Source organism: Lynx rufus, unplaced genomic scaffold (genome assembly GCF_022079265.1).
Source record: "Lynx rufus isolate CCGP_SWC_20201006 ecotype Redwood Valley unplaced genomic scaffold, mLynRuf1.p SCAF_16, whole genome shotgun sequence".
Classification (NCBI taxonomy): Eukaryota; Metazoa; Chordata; class Mammalia; order Carnivora; family Felidae; genus Lynx; species Lynx rufus.
The window spans coordinates 5,006,602-5,020,801 of record NW_025814830.1 but is presented as its reverse complement, the minus strand read 5'-3'; the positions used below and the strand labels follow the sequence as shown (position 1 = coordinate 5,020,801).

Below are 14,200 nucleotides of genomic sequence, written 5' to 3'. Positions count from 1 at the left end.
GGACCCGGGTGCTGGAAGGTTCAGACTTCTGAGTGAAGGGTCGATCTCCGACGAGGGAGCACCCCGATCTGCTCGCCGAGCAGCCCCGTCGTCGGCCCCCGGATTCCTGCGGCCGGAACCAGGTGAGAGATGGCGAGGTGGGGCGGGGGTGTAGGGGGAGAGGCTGCCCCCGACCCGCTGCGCGCTGGCGAGAGCGCGCGCACGGGGCCGAGTGCTGGGACGCACTTGAACTCGGGGATCCCCTCTGGGATGCCCCGCCCCCGCCCCGGGGTCTCCGCCAGCAGAGGGTCCACCCCTCGCCGCCCAGGAGCCCACCTCCTCTGCACCCAGCACCCCAGTCGTCTCATCTCCCCGTGAGCCCCAGCCGCCGCCCCGCTCCGCTCCCCTCCCCTTCCTTCCCTGCCGATCGACCACCTGAGCCCGCACCTCCCTCATCACCTCCACTCTCCCCTCCCCAGCCCCAGGCCACCAGCTCCCTCCCTCCCGTCACCAGTTTCCTGGAGCTTACCGAAGAATCTCCGTGCGGGGCAGGGCCTGCTGTGCGAGAGTTTCCTGTTCGCCTCTCCCCGCCACCCCCCACCTCCACCTCCTGCGACCTCGGGGTCGCAGGACCCACCCACAGGACCCAGGGGTCCTCAGGGTCCCCGAGGCTGCTGCCGCCCGCACCTCCAGGCCCACCGTGGCCCCAGGGATCCCTGGCTCCCGGGCCACCCCCCCCCTTCCATTCCAGTCCTGGGAATCGAGTCGAGGACTTCCAGGTGGTGGCCTCACATTTGTGCCCCAAGCTCTTCCCCAAAGGTGTGCTTACAGTGCGAATTTCGGGGGTGGGGTGGGGGTGGGGGGAGACGGGGTTATTTCTTGGTGGCGAAGCCTGGCTGGGTGGAGGTGGAAAGCCCTGGGCGGGCGGTGAGCTGGGGAGGCGCAAGGCCAGCTCTGGGTGTGGGGACAGATGGGGGGAGGCTTGGCACCAGGGGCCAGGCTCCAGAGGGGAGAGGACGCAGTGGGCCAGGCTTAGCCTGGGGTGAGAGAGCCAGAGAGAGCGCTTAAAAGGCCTTCTGGACAGGTAGCAGTGGCCCCATTTTCCCCAGGGACCCGCAGGCTGGGCTCCTCCTTCGAAGTTGGGGCTCCTTCTGTTTTCCAATCCTCCTGCCTCCAAACGGATGAAGGAAGGACTCTTGACCTTTCCTCTTGCCCCTCCCTCCTTGGATGATGGCCTGAAGGGCCCGATGCCGGTACAGGGACTGAGGACAGACACAGGGACTGAGGGCAGACCCAGAGACGGACTTTCCCATCCCCCTGGGATCCCACTTTCCAGAAGCTGGCTGCTGGCATTCCCCAAACTCTCCCCACAGATGTCAGAGGGGCCAGCTGCTCTCCCTGTCTCCCTGTGCCCAGCTCCCCGTCCCAGCCCTGGCCCGGGCTTGTCCCCCAGGCCCTTTTCTAGCTAGTCTCTGAGCCTCTCTTTTTTTTTTTTTTTTTTTTTTGAGAGAGCCAGAGGGGCAGAGAGGGGCAGAGGGAGGGAGAGAGAACCTTAAGCAGGCTCCAGCACGGAGCGGGAGGTGGGGCTCGATCCCCCGTCCCGAGTGAGGAAGGAGGGAACCACCAAGGAAGCTGAGAGACGGCAGCCACCGTTCTAGAACATTCTGCCTTCCTTTTCACCCAAACAAAGCTGGCCTTATTGTCTTTCTGTCTGAGGGAAACAAATTTCGAGGGCACATTCAGGGCCAGCCCAGAGACGAAGAGGTGTGATCCTGACGGTCATTCTCCCAGTATCCTTGACAGGTGGAGGCCCACGTTCCTTCTACGTACATTTCCCGAGCACCTACTGTGTGTCCAGCCCTGTTTCCGAGGGCTGCGGGGGACAGAGAGGGAATCAGAGCGACCCTGTCCCTTCCTTCCTTCATGGAGCTGTGTCTGAGACCAAGAGACCGGGTCTGAATGATCCCGAGAGAGACTCGCTTGGAGGCACAGAATTGGGACAGAGGTCAGAGCTGGACTGAGTGCGGCAGATCCTTTTCTCTCTCTCCTGTCTCTCCCTCTCTCCGTCGCTCCTGTGGTTTTCTATTCCTGTCTGTCTCTTTCTCCCTGCCTCCGTCTTTCTCTCTGTGTCTCTGTGTCTCCTTGTCTGTCTGTCCTCCTGCTCTCTCTGGCTCTGTCCCTGTATTTCTCTCCAGTTCTTTCTGTCCCTGTCTTTTTCTTTTCCGGTCTCTTTCTACATCTGTCTCTTCCCTCCTCCCTTCCTTCCTCCCTTCCATCCTCCCTTCCTTCCTTCCTTCCTTTCTTCCCTCCTTCTTTCCTTCTCTCTTCCCTCCCTCCTTCCATCCTGCCTCCCCACAAGCATTTCCCTGGGCCCGCGTTTTTCCCATGTCCCGTGCTTGGCAAATTCACAACCAGACAGAGGAGCTCTTCAAAGGCTCACAAGCTACTTGGAGGAAGGAAGAGAGAAGCACCCAGAAGAAGTGGGAAGAAGGCACGAGGCCACTCTCCCTCCTCCTACCTTGGGTGTCCCCTCTGTCCCCAGCTTCCTCCTGCTTCCCAGTCCCTAGAGAGTTCCTTCTACCCCAGAGTCAGGGCCGAGTCTCGAGGAATCTGGTTGGGATCTGGACAGGAATGTAAGGGCCAGTGGCCTTGACGAAACCGGAGCCAGGGAGCCATCAGGGGGGCACAGTGATGCTTTCCGTCTCTCCCTCAACCTTTTTCATCTCAGGGTCCAGTTCACTGTGCTCATGGGTTTCTCTGGTCCCTCTTGGATATGGCTCAACATGGCTGCACGCGGGCTCTCACAGGCCCTTCAGCCGTGGGGCCCACAACCAACCAGCCACCCTCCCTGTGTTTCTAACTTCAAACCCCCAAGGGAGAGACTCTGCTGGATATAGACGCATCTCTTGAGCCCGCGCCCATGCCCACACAAGGGCCGCCTTGGACCAAAGTCAGATGATGCCCTACTGGCTGCGTTTTGCTTTTGTTTTTTTTTTTTTTTAAATAAAGACACCATTGCTATTGGATTACGGCCCACCTTAGGATGACCTCATTGTAACTCGGTCACTTCTGTAAAGACCCTGTGTCCACGTAAGGTCCATATTCTGCAGTATCAGGAGTTAGGATTCCAATACGCCTTTTGGAGACAGACACAACCCAACGCATGGCACACAAGGTCTATGGGTTGAGTGGGCAAAAATGTACTACCTTCATACAGTCTACCCCTTGACTGCCATCACACGTATGCTTCATCTCATACCCCCAACTCCATTAAAAAAAAAAAAAATCAGGGGTGCCTGGGTGGCTCAACTGACTAAGCGTGGGACTCTTGATTTTGGCTCAGGTCATGATCTCACGGGTTCGAGCCCCGTGTCAGGCGCTGCCCTCACAGCGTGGAGCCTGCTTGGGATTCTCTCTCACCCTCTCTCTCTCTGCCCCTCTCCTGCTCGCTCTCATTCTCTCTCTGTCTCTTAAAATAAATAAACACTAAAAAAAAAAAAAAAAAGCAACCCACAGAAATGGGGGCGCCTGGGTGGCTCAGTTGGTTGAGCGTCTGACTTTGGCTCAGGTCATGATCTCACAGTCCGCAAGTTCGAGCCCCGCGTCGGGCTCTGTGCTGACGGCTCAGAGCCTGGAGCCTGCTTCGGATTCTGTGTCTCCCTCTCTCTCTGCCCCTCCCCTGCTCATGCTCTGTCTCTCTCTGTCTCAAAAACAAATAAACATTAAAAAAAATTTTTTTAACCCAGAAATAAAAAAAAAAAAATCAAACATTAACCAGGGCAAGTAGAATCACACACACTCACCCACTCCTCAGAGGGACAGCCCCCACGGTCAGCTCAAGCCACCGTATCTACATCTGATGGTATGAGGTCACCCTAGCTCATCCCAGAATTCACAACCTCAAGACAAAATTCATTCCTCTTGTAGGTCTGTTCCCATCTCAGCCACACGGAGCAGGGCTCTTTGCTTTGAATGTGATCATCTTTCAATAACTGTTTAAATAAGTTTACGTATTTATTTTGAGAGAGGTGGAAACAGCACGAGCAGGGGGGAGGGGCAGAGAGAGAATCCCAAGCAGGCTCTGCACCGTCCGCACAGAGCCCGACGTGGGGCTCGAACTCCCGAAAACCGTGAGATCGTGACCTGAGCTGAAATTAAGAGTTGGATGCTTAACCGACTGAGCCACCCAGGCGCCCCCTGTATGTGATAAGATCAAAAGGTACTGTTTTAATGGTCAGAAAGGTGAAGTTGCTTCTCAGAGTCACACAGCTAATGAGCGTGGGAGCCTGCCGTCAACAGCCTGTGATCAGAGTGTGTCCACTGAGTCATGCATCTTCTCTGTCACTGTGTGAAGCCTAGTCCGTGTTGGGCTTAGGGAACAGAGGCTTTATTTACACTCAGTGGCGATGAGGAAGGGGCCTGATCCGGAACTTTTGACCAGTAAGACTGAGCATCTGCGGAGCTGTGCAATGAACCTTAGTAAACCCAGCCTCCCTGGCTCCTTGCCTTTCAAGTCGAAGGGGACCAGAGGAGATTGTGCCATCCAGGAGTTCATTTCTGGCTAGGCTCAACATCCGGTGACCCAAGGGGCCCAGACAGACCCCCACCTGAGTTGGTTCAACCCAAAGCCAGGCATCTAGTTGGCAAGCCTGACTTTCTTCTAGAAAGATAATGCGTATGGGGCGCCTGGGTGGCTCAGTCGGTTAAGCGTCCGACTTCAGCAAAGGTCATGATCTCACAGTCCGTGAGTTCAAGCTCCGCGTCGGGCTCCGTGCTGACAGCTCAGAGCCTGGAGTCTGCTTTGGATTCTGTGTCTCCCCCTCTCTCTGCCCCTCCCCTGCTCATGCTCTGTCTCTCTCTGTCTCAAAAATAAATAAAAAAACATTAAAAAAGAGAGAAAGATAATGCATATCACCTTAATGGGCTATGAGGGTAGCAGCGGTTAAGAAACAGGGATATTGCTACATTAGGTCTAGTGCCAACTTTTATCAGCTATATATAATTAACCATAAAGGACCATATCTACATAGCTTCTGGCACCTTCCCAGTTTCAACCAGGTCACACCCTGCTTGATCTCCCCCCAGTGTTCTCTTCTTAATGGCCACTTGCTTCAGTATTGACCAAGGAACACAAGCCGTGGACCAAACCAACCAGAAACCTTTCATATCTAATCTACCTTTGTGCAGAGTCTCCAGGATACGCTCTGATGAAAGCCTGGTCATGAGGAAGAGTTTTAAAAAGAGTGGGTGGGGACCTCATATTCACAGGGGAGGGAGAGGGAAGCCTCTGGGAGAGCTGGGGGACCAGAAGGCGCTTCATTCCTTTGACTCCTCCCATATATCCCCATTCCCGCGATTCCAAGCCCAAAGTCGATCAGTGACCAAACCTGGACTTCCACTGTGGCAACAGGCTGCAGGTGTGGTTCCAGCTAGACTGCAGAATGGCAAAGCCCATGAATCACTTCTAGGGGCAATCTTCGGCGACAATAAAGCGTTAACCGTGACCATCCGGAGCAATGCTTGTTCTGCTTTTCCTTCCTGGCGTCCAGTCACAATGGGGAGTCAGAACCAGTTCACTCCCTGCTTTCCTTTCCTTTCAGCTGTTTTGCTTACGCTCCATAACCGTATCTCCAAACCCCTGTCCCGTCTGGGCCTTATTTTAGTTCTAGGGGGTCCCAGGCCAAGAGCCTGATTCACCGCTTCCCTCTTCGAACCACTGCATGCCTCCATAATGAAACTTCCATAAAACCCCTAACCAATGGGTGTCGGAGAGGCTCTGAGTTTGGCAGGCCCACCCGAGAGCCAGGAAGGCGGCCCACCTCACCTCCATGGGGACGCCAGAAGGCCCTTCCGGATCTTACCTTATGTACTTCTTCTCCGGTTATGCGTTCGTATCCTTTATAATCAGATGAGTTCTGAGTTCTGTGAGCCATTTTGGCACATTATCAAACCTGAGGAGGGAGTCGTGGGCACCCCCCAGTTCAAAACTGGTCAGTCAGAGGTACGAATGGCTCAGGACTTGGCATCAGTATATGAAGTGAGACGGAACTCTTAAACCCATTGGATCGGATCCCAAGTCCAGGAAGGCAACGTCAAAATGGAATTGAATTGTTGAACACCCAGTTGGTGTGAGGGGAGAAAAAACAAACACTCACCTGCCAACTGCCTTCTGACCTTCAGGTAAAAATATTCAAGGGAGAGAATTGGCCAACTTATCTTTTTATTTATGTATGTATTTATTTATTTATTGGGGGGGGAGAATTTATGAGCAGGGGAGGGGCAGAGAAAAAATCCCAAGTAGGCTCCACACTGTCAGCCCAGAGCCCGATGAGGGGGCTCGAACCCACGAACCGTGAGATCACGACCTGAGCTGGGATCAAGAGTCAGACGCTTAACCCACTGAGGCACCCAGGGGCCCCTGGCCAACGTGTCTTTCAGAGCTAGCCTTACAAGTTGTAATTTTGCCAACAGATGGCAAAGCCACCGTGGAACCAGGCGTTTATCTTCCGTTCAGCTGGCGGTGGCGACGAGGGCAGGCAGGTCAGGTGGTGGAGTTTGTGATGGGTTGGGCAATTTCCTTTCAGAGGGACTATGGATAGGCAGGGCATGCAAGAATGGACATCTCTAGAAACCGGATCCCGGTCGGTAGAAGGTCTATACACTTGTCCTGCCCATATATATACACCCATGGAAGTATATTCAGTCTATAAACACATTGAAACATACAACGTGTATTTACATTGTGTGTGTGTGTGTGTGTGTGTGTGTGTATGCTCACTGTATACATATTACACACCCTATATGTACATAGCATATACACACTCACACAACACAACGCACACCTGTCCCTTGTATGCACACAAATTCACACACACCCGTATGTGTGCACAACGTATAGATACCCGTACGCATACTCGGGTGAATGCACACGGCGTACTCCTTTTGACCCGGATAAGCAGGAACGAATGAACCCGATGCAAACACACTCCTGAGACCTGCCCCCATACACGTAACTGAGCACTCACGCTCATCTACACACAGAGTGACCCCCCCCTGCACGCACCCTCCCCCCACCCCCCGCGTGTCTGCGCGCACCCCTCCGGGGCCGTCACCCCCTGGCCTAACATCCCCGGCTCTCCCTTCCCCGACAGCCATGTTCAGCGTCCAGGCGCCCTTCTTCTTCTCCATGGGCCACATCCTCCTCTTCGTCTTCACGGCCTCTACCATATTTCACCTTCAGCAGCGGCTCGCGAAGATTCGCCCCAGCTGGCAGTTCGAGACGCTGGTGTGGGCGCCCGCGGAAAACTCGACGACGCCCCGGCCCCGGGGCGGCATGTTCACCATCAACGCCCAAGGGCGCCTGGGGAACCAGATGGGGGAGTACGCCACCCTGTACGCCCTGGCCAAGATGAACGGGCGGCCCGCCTTCATCCCGGCCGAGATGCACAGCGCGCTGGCGCCCATCTTCCGGATCAGCCTCCCCGTCCTGCACCACACCGCGGCCGGCAGGATCCCCTGGCGGAACTACCCCCTGAACGACTGGATGGAGGACCGCTACCCGCCACATCCCGGGCGAGTACGTGCGCCTCACCGGCTACCCCTGCTCCTGGACCTTCTACCACCACGTGCGCGACGAGATCCGGCGCGAGTTCACCCTGCACGACCACGTGCGCGAGGAGGCCCAGGCGTTTCTGCGGCGGCTGCGGGTGGGCGGGCGGCGGCCGGGCACCTTCGTGGGCGTCCACGTGCGCCGCGGCGACTACGTGCACGTCATGCCCCGCGTGTGGAAGGGCGTGGTCGCCGACCGCGGGTACCTGGAGCGGGCCCTGGGCTGGTTCCGGGCCCGCCACCGCGCCCCGGTCTTCGTGGTCACCAGCAACGGCATGGCCTGGTGCCGCGAGAACATCGACGCCTCCCGCGGCGACGTCGTGTTCGCCGGCGACGGCGTGGAGACCTCGCCGGCCAAGGACTTCGCGCTGCTCGCGCAGTGCAACCACACGGTCATGACCATCGGCACGTTCGGGATCTGGGCCGCCTACCTGGCGGGCGGGGACACCATCTACCTGGCCAATTACACCCTCCCGGACTCCCCCTTCCTCAAACTCTTTAAGCCCGAGGCGGCCTTCCTGCCCGAGTGGATTGGGATCTCGGCAGACCTGTCCCCGCTGCTCCACCACTGATGGTGGCCGGCCTTCGGCACCCCCCCTCCTTCGCTGGCTCCCCCGAGACCAGCTGCCCGAGGCCCCAGGGGCGTCTTGTTCCGTGGGCCAGGACCCTTCCCTCTCGCACCAGGACGCTCGAGAGGCCGCAAGAAACCCAATCGCCACCGACTTGAAATAGCACGTTTCTGTGTCCCACACAAGAGCGGTGGCGGCACATCTCTGGGGTTCGTCGAGGCAGCGGCTTGGCGATGTCACCGGGAACCCCAGTTCCGTCCGTCTTGTTCAACTGCCATCAACTCCTCTCAGACCGCTCCCCACCCCCACCCCCCACCCCCATGGTCCCCAAACGGCTGCCACATAACCGGCTGTCACATGCGGGCAACCTCTTCACGAGGCAGCCAAAAAGAGGTCCGTTCTTCGGTCCCTTTTGAAGAGTGAGGGACGCATTCCAAAGCCCTCCTGCAACTACCCCCCTTCCCCCATAGCTCACTGGCCGGAAGTGTATCACATGCCCGCCTGACCCCAACACAAGGCCGGGCGAATAAGACCCTGGGATTGGCTTAGCTGCAAATCAATAAATCTTTGCCCCCTTCGGCCGGGGTGTTGATCAGCCTCCTCTGAAGGATGTGGCGGCGGACAGGAGGAAAAGCGGGGCGCTCTTACCGAGGAGGAAGGACGCAATGTACGCACGGAAAACAGGGAAGCCTTGAACTCGGTTGTCTGCTCGCTCCACAAAGCCGTCTGGCCAAGGAGGCAAGCGCGGCTCAAATAGAGCGGACAACCACCTCTCCAAGGCCTGTGTCCTTGGCCTGGCTCATTTTTTTCTAGTTTGCCCGGGACGGGGTGGGGGTGGGGGTGGGGGGACCTTTCCCCCGGTTTCCGAAAGAGCGCCGCCCTGTTGGCCAGTCGCTGGCGTGCGTCCCAACACCCCCGGGGCCCCACTTCTGCAACCCTGGCTTCCCAGGGCCTGGGACGATTACTGTTGAGAACTCCGAGCGCAGCATGGCTCAGTGAACTTGAAGCGGGTCCATCTGTTCCCTCCGTAAACACTCGTGGCGGTGGAACCTCGCTCGGATCCCCGCTAGCGAAGGCGGGGTTGACAGAACCTAGCGGCCGGCGTCCGGATCGCCTGCGTGTGTGGCCGGTCCCCCAGGACAGCTTGGACTTCCGCCTGGAACATTCCCTCATCCGGCCGCCATCTGGGTGTCGGAAGCCACCATGCTGTGAGGCGGCCCAGGGTGGCTCCGAGGCCACGCGTAGGTGCTAACAATGAGCGGTCTTAGCTGAGGTCAACTTCAAGTCCTTCGGCGTAGGCATCCCCCAGGATTCCACCTGTGACCAAAGAGGTAATGGGGGAAATAGAGAGGTCTATACTCCAAGGGCTCAACAGAGACTCCTCGGGCCTGGAGTTCACAGGTTCACAGCCCGGAAAGAGACAATCCAATGCCTCAATCAGAGTGATGTTTGAGCCCAGCACTCACCGCGGGCCAGTTGCAGACACACAATACAGACAAGGCCACCGCATTTGTAAGGGAGTCGGTCTGAAAAGGAAGTGATGAAGGAATATAAGGACTGGGAGGCACCTGGGTGGCTCAGTCAGTTGAGCATCTGACTCTTGATTTTGGCTCAAGTCATGATCCCAGGGTCGTGGGATGGAGCCCCACGTTGGGCTCCACCCTATAACCTGCTTGGGATTCTCTCTCTCTCCCTCTCTCTCTCTCTCCCCCTCTGCCCCTCCCCTGATTGTGCATCACCCTCTCTCTCTGTGAAAAAAAGAAAAGAATATATATAGAGAGAGAGGAAGATGCTCCAAAAATCAGTACATAGGGAAAAAACGTTTACCACTATTTCAGTGGCTGAAGCCAATCAAGTGGCCACACCCAATTTCAAGAACAATCCATCCATGTACCCCAGAATATTTGTGCTCTAATAGCTACCTCACATCCTGCAGGCCTTCAAGGTCTCTCTAGGGGGTTCTCTTGGAACCCTTTTCTTTTGACTCGGAGCTCATGCGATGGGGTGCCACGATACTTAGTATGCTAATAGCTCTCTGCCTCAATAACTCTATGAACTCATTCAAATTCCCAGTCTGATTTTTAAATTTTTATTTGTTATTTTTCGGTAGTTTATCTTGTTTTACTTCACTTTATTTTATTTATTTTAAAGTAGGCTCGGGGCCCCCGGGTGGCTCAGTCGGTTAAGCGTCTGACTTCGGCTCAGGTCATGATCTCGCGGTCTGGGAGTTCGAGCCCCGCGTCGGGCTCTGTGCTGACAGCTCAGAGCCCGGAGCCTGCTTTGGATTCTGTGTCTCCCTCTCTCTCTCTGCCCCTCCCCTGCTCACGCACACACACTCTCTCTCAAAAGTAAGCATTAAAAAATACAAATAAAAAATAAAAAAATAAATATAAAGTAGGCACCACACCCAGCATGGGGCTCGAACTCATGACCCCGAGAGCAAGAGTTGAATGCTCTACCAAATGAGCCAGCCAGACCCCCCGTCCCCCCCGGTCTGATTTTACACAGCTTGAATGGGTGATGGTTTTTGGATTGGGTTTCGGTCTTTATTTTTTATTTTTTATAATATTAAAAAAAATTAATGTTTATTTATTTTTGAGAGCGAGACAGAGAGAGACAGAGTGCAAGTGGAGGGGCAGAGAGAGAGGGAGACACAGAATCTGAAGCAGGCTCCAGGTGGCTCAGTTGCTTAGGCATCCAACTGTTGATCTCGGCTCAGGCCATGATCTCATGGTTCGTGGGATCGAGACTCGCATCAGGCTCTACACTGATAGTGTGGAGCCTGCTTGGGATTCTCTCTCTCTCTCTCTCTCTCTCTCTTTCTCTCTCTCTCTCCTTTTCTCTGCCCCTCGCTCACTCGTGCACGCTCTCGCTCTCTCAAAATAAATAAACAAACTGAAAACAATCCTAAATGAATTTGTTTATAAATTTGGCATTCTCCCTTTTAATGCACATTTTAAATGCATGGGGGTGGTGCGTGTTTCACATGCTGCTAAATTAAAACAACATCATGGTTAGGTGTCATTTCCAACGATGGCCATGAGGACATCTCCCCTCCATTTCAACCACCCAAACCTTCCCTGGCCCATCCCTGATCTCAGTAAATGGCACTGTCCATTTACTTGAACCCAAACTTAACCTCTTCTTGATTCCTCCTTTCACACCCCATCCACCTGCAAGTTCTGTCAGCTTTACCTTGAAAATATACCCTGAATCTGACCTTCTGTCCCTCCTCCACCATCGCTACTCTGTCCAGGTCACCATCACCTCTGCCTGGACATCTGCAAAAGTCTCTTAAAAACTATGGGTGCCTGGGGGCTCAGGTTATAATCTCACGGTTCCTGGGATTAAGCCCCTCATAGAGCTCTGTGCTGATTGTGGAGACTGCTTAACACTCTTCCTCTCTCGGGGCTCCTGCGTGGTTCAGTCGGTTAAGCGCCGACTGAGGTTGTGATCTCGCAGTTCATGGGTTCGAGCCCCGCTTCGGGCTCTGTGCTGACAGCTCGGAGCCTAGAGCCTGCTTCGGACTCTGTGTCTCCCTCCCTCTCTCTCTCTCTCTCTCTCTGCCCCTCCCCATTCATGCTCTGTCTCTCGAAAATAAACATTAAAAATAATAAATCTTAAAAAAAAAACCATTCTCTCTCTCTCTCTCCTTCCGCCCCTGTCCCGCTCTCTTGCTCTCAAAAATAAATGAATTAATTAAAAAAGAAAAACCAAACCCTAACTAAACAGGGGCGCCTGGTTGGTTCAGTCGGGAGAGCAGAGGACTCTTGCTCTCAGCGTTGTGAGTTCAAGCCCCACGCTGGGCATAGAGCCTACTTGAAAAAAAAAAAAAAAGCGTAGGTGTGTAATTCTATACCACAGCCATAAGAAAGGTACGCTATAAAATGTCTATTAAACATATGCCTTGAAGAATGAATTTGACAGTGGACCCGTGAAGTGATGGCAGAAGTGAGGCAAAGAGACCAGTGAGATTACCAGATTTCAAGATTGACCATAAAGCTAAAGTTACCATGACAAACTTGTGCTGTTATGAAAGCCAGACAAATGGGAGCCAACAAAGAGCCCAGAAATAGACCACATATATACAGTCACTTCATCGATTGATTGATTTTCTTTTTTTTTTTTTTTTACGGTCACTTGATTTATGACGAAGATGTCAACACAGTTCAGCGGGAGGATAGAAGAGCTTTTCAGGACGCCTCGGTGGCTCAGTCAGTTGAGCATCTGACTCTTGATTTTGGCTCAGGTCGTGATCCCAGGGTCCTGGGCTCTAGCCCCGCATCAGGCTCTGCACGGAACGGGGAGCCTGCCTCAGATTCTCTCTTCCTCCCTCCCTCTCTCTCACGCCTCCTCTGCCCCCTCCCCTTCTCCCACATTTGAGCACGCACTCTGTCTCTAAAAAGAGAGCTTTTCAAGAAATGGAAGCAATCCAGTATCCGTATAGAAAAAGTGAACCTTGATCCCTTCCTCACACCATTCACAAACATTAACTCAAGATAGATCACAGACAAAATGTGAAAGCTAAAAGCACAAAGCTTCTAGAATAAATGACCTTGAGGTGGGCAAAGGTTTCTTTTTATTATTATTTTTTAAATTTTAATGTTTATTTATTGGTGAGAGAAAGAGAGACAGAGCACGAGCGGGGAAGGGGCCGAGAGAGAGGGAGAGACAGAATCGGAAGCAGGCTCCAGGCTCCAAGCTGTCAGCTCGAACTCACCAACGGTGAGATCATGACCTGAGCCGAAGCAGACGCTTAACCAACTGAGCCACCCAGGCGCCCCTTATGTTACTTTTCTAAAAGTAATCTCTACACCCAATATGGGACTCAAACTCACAACCCCCTAGATCAAGAGTCACATGCTCTACCAGCTGAACCAGCCAGGCGCCCTGGTTTCTTAATGAATACACACACGCACAAAACCCCAGTAAACTGATAAACTGGGCAAACTAATAAACAGAAAAACTAGTAACCTGTACATCTTCCTAGAGAGCCCACACTGATTCCCAGTTCTTAACTGCAGTAGGCTCATAACATAGCTGATGGATAGTCTAGTATAGAATTTGGGGGGGGTGTTGTTGAGCACACACATCGGTCTCAGTTGCCTCCTATCCTGTATCTTGCACCGTCGATGACGTCATACCACCCTCATTCTCCAGATTTTTCTTTTCTTTTTTTTTTTTTTTTACTTGAAATCACGGAGGTGCCTGGGTGGCTCAGTCGTTTAAGCGACCGACTCTGGATTTCAGCGCAGGTCATGATCTCACAGTTCGTGGGTTCGAGCCCCCAGTCGGGCTCTCTGCTGTCATCGCAGAGCCCGTGTCTGATCCCCTGCCTCCCTTTCTTTGCCCCTTCCTCCTCCGCTCATGTGCACTCTCTCTCTCTCAGAAACAAACAAAAACATTTTTTAAGATAAATTGATAATTTTGGCAATCTGTTGACTATATCCTTGGTCTTTCTCCCGTGCCTACTGAGATGGTATAGGACGATAACGTGGTTCAGGGGCTCCCCTGGGGCAGCTCAGGCTCCCAACCTTCCTGTGCCCCACTTTGGTCCAGCCCTCTCTCGCTGGGGGCAGGAGAGAGCAACAGAATTGTCTGGAGAAAGGCTGAGTGACGGGCGGTGGGGAGCGTGGGGCCCAAGCCTCTCTCTCCGGCTCTGGGGTAAACATGCACACTCTACCCAAGCCTGTGCAGACAGATGGGAGAAGCCCCGCCGCACCCCTTCTGGATCTTTCCAGGACTGAAGGCATCCCTTTCCCACCAGTGTTCGGCCTGACACAAAGGCTCCTGCAGCCCCCAGCTGCCACCCACCTTTTGTTCCAGAAGCCCTGACCTCACAAGGTTCCCCCCACCCCCACCGCCCCGCGGCCATGCCCTTCACACCTTCTCCGCAAGGACCGCAGTCCTCCACACCGGTCCTCTGGCCACCCTACCCATTCCCCTCGGCTCCTGGTACTTTCGAGGAGTCACGGCCCCTCTGCCATGAAAATACCCATCACCCTGCACTGAAACTCTGCAAATGTCTGAACCTCCCCAGAGCA

At 54.4% G+C, this 14,200-nt stretch overlaps 1 protein-coding gene across 1 annotated transcript; it reads left to right on the top strand.

Moving 5' to 3' along the window:
* Nucleotides 1–35: 35 nt before the first annotated feature.
* On the top strand, nt 36–9,776 carry FUT2 (fucosyltransferase 2). The gene is given in 4 exon segments (XM_047077689.1): nt 36–122; nt 459–798; nt 7,131–7,537; nt 7,539–9,776. Coding segments are annotated over 2 exon segments (1,026 nt in total). The 5' UTR covers nt 36–122; nt 459–798; nt 7,131–7,132; the 3' UTR covers nt 8,160–9,776.
* Nucleotides 9,777–14,200: the final 4,424 nt, after the last annotated feature.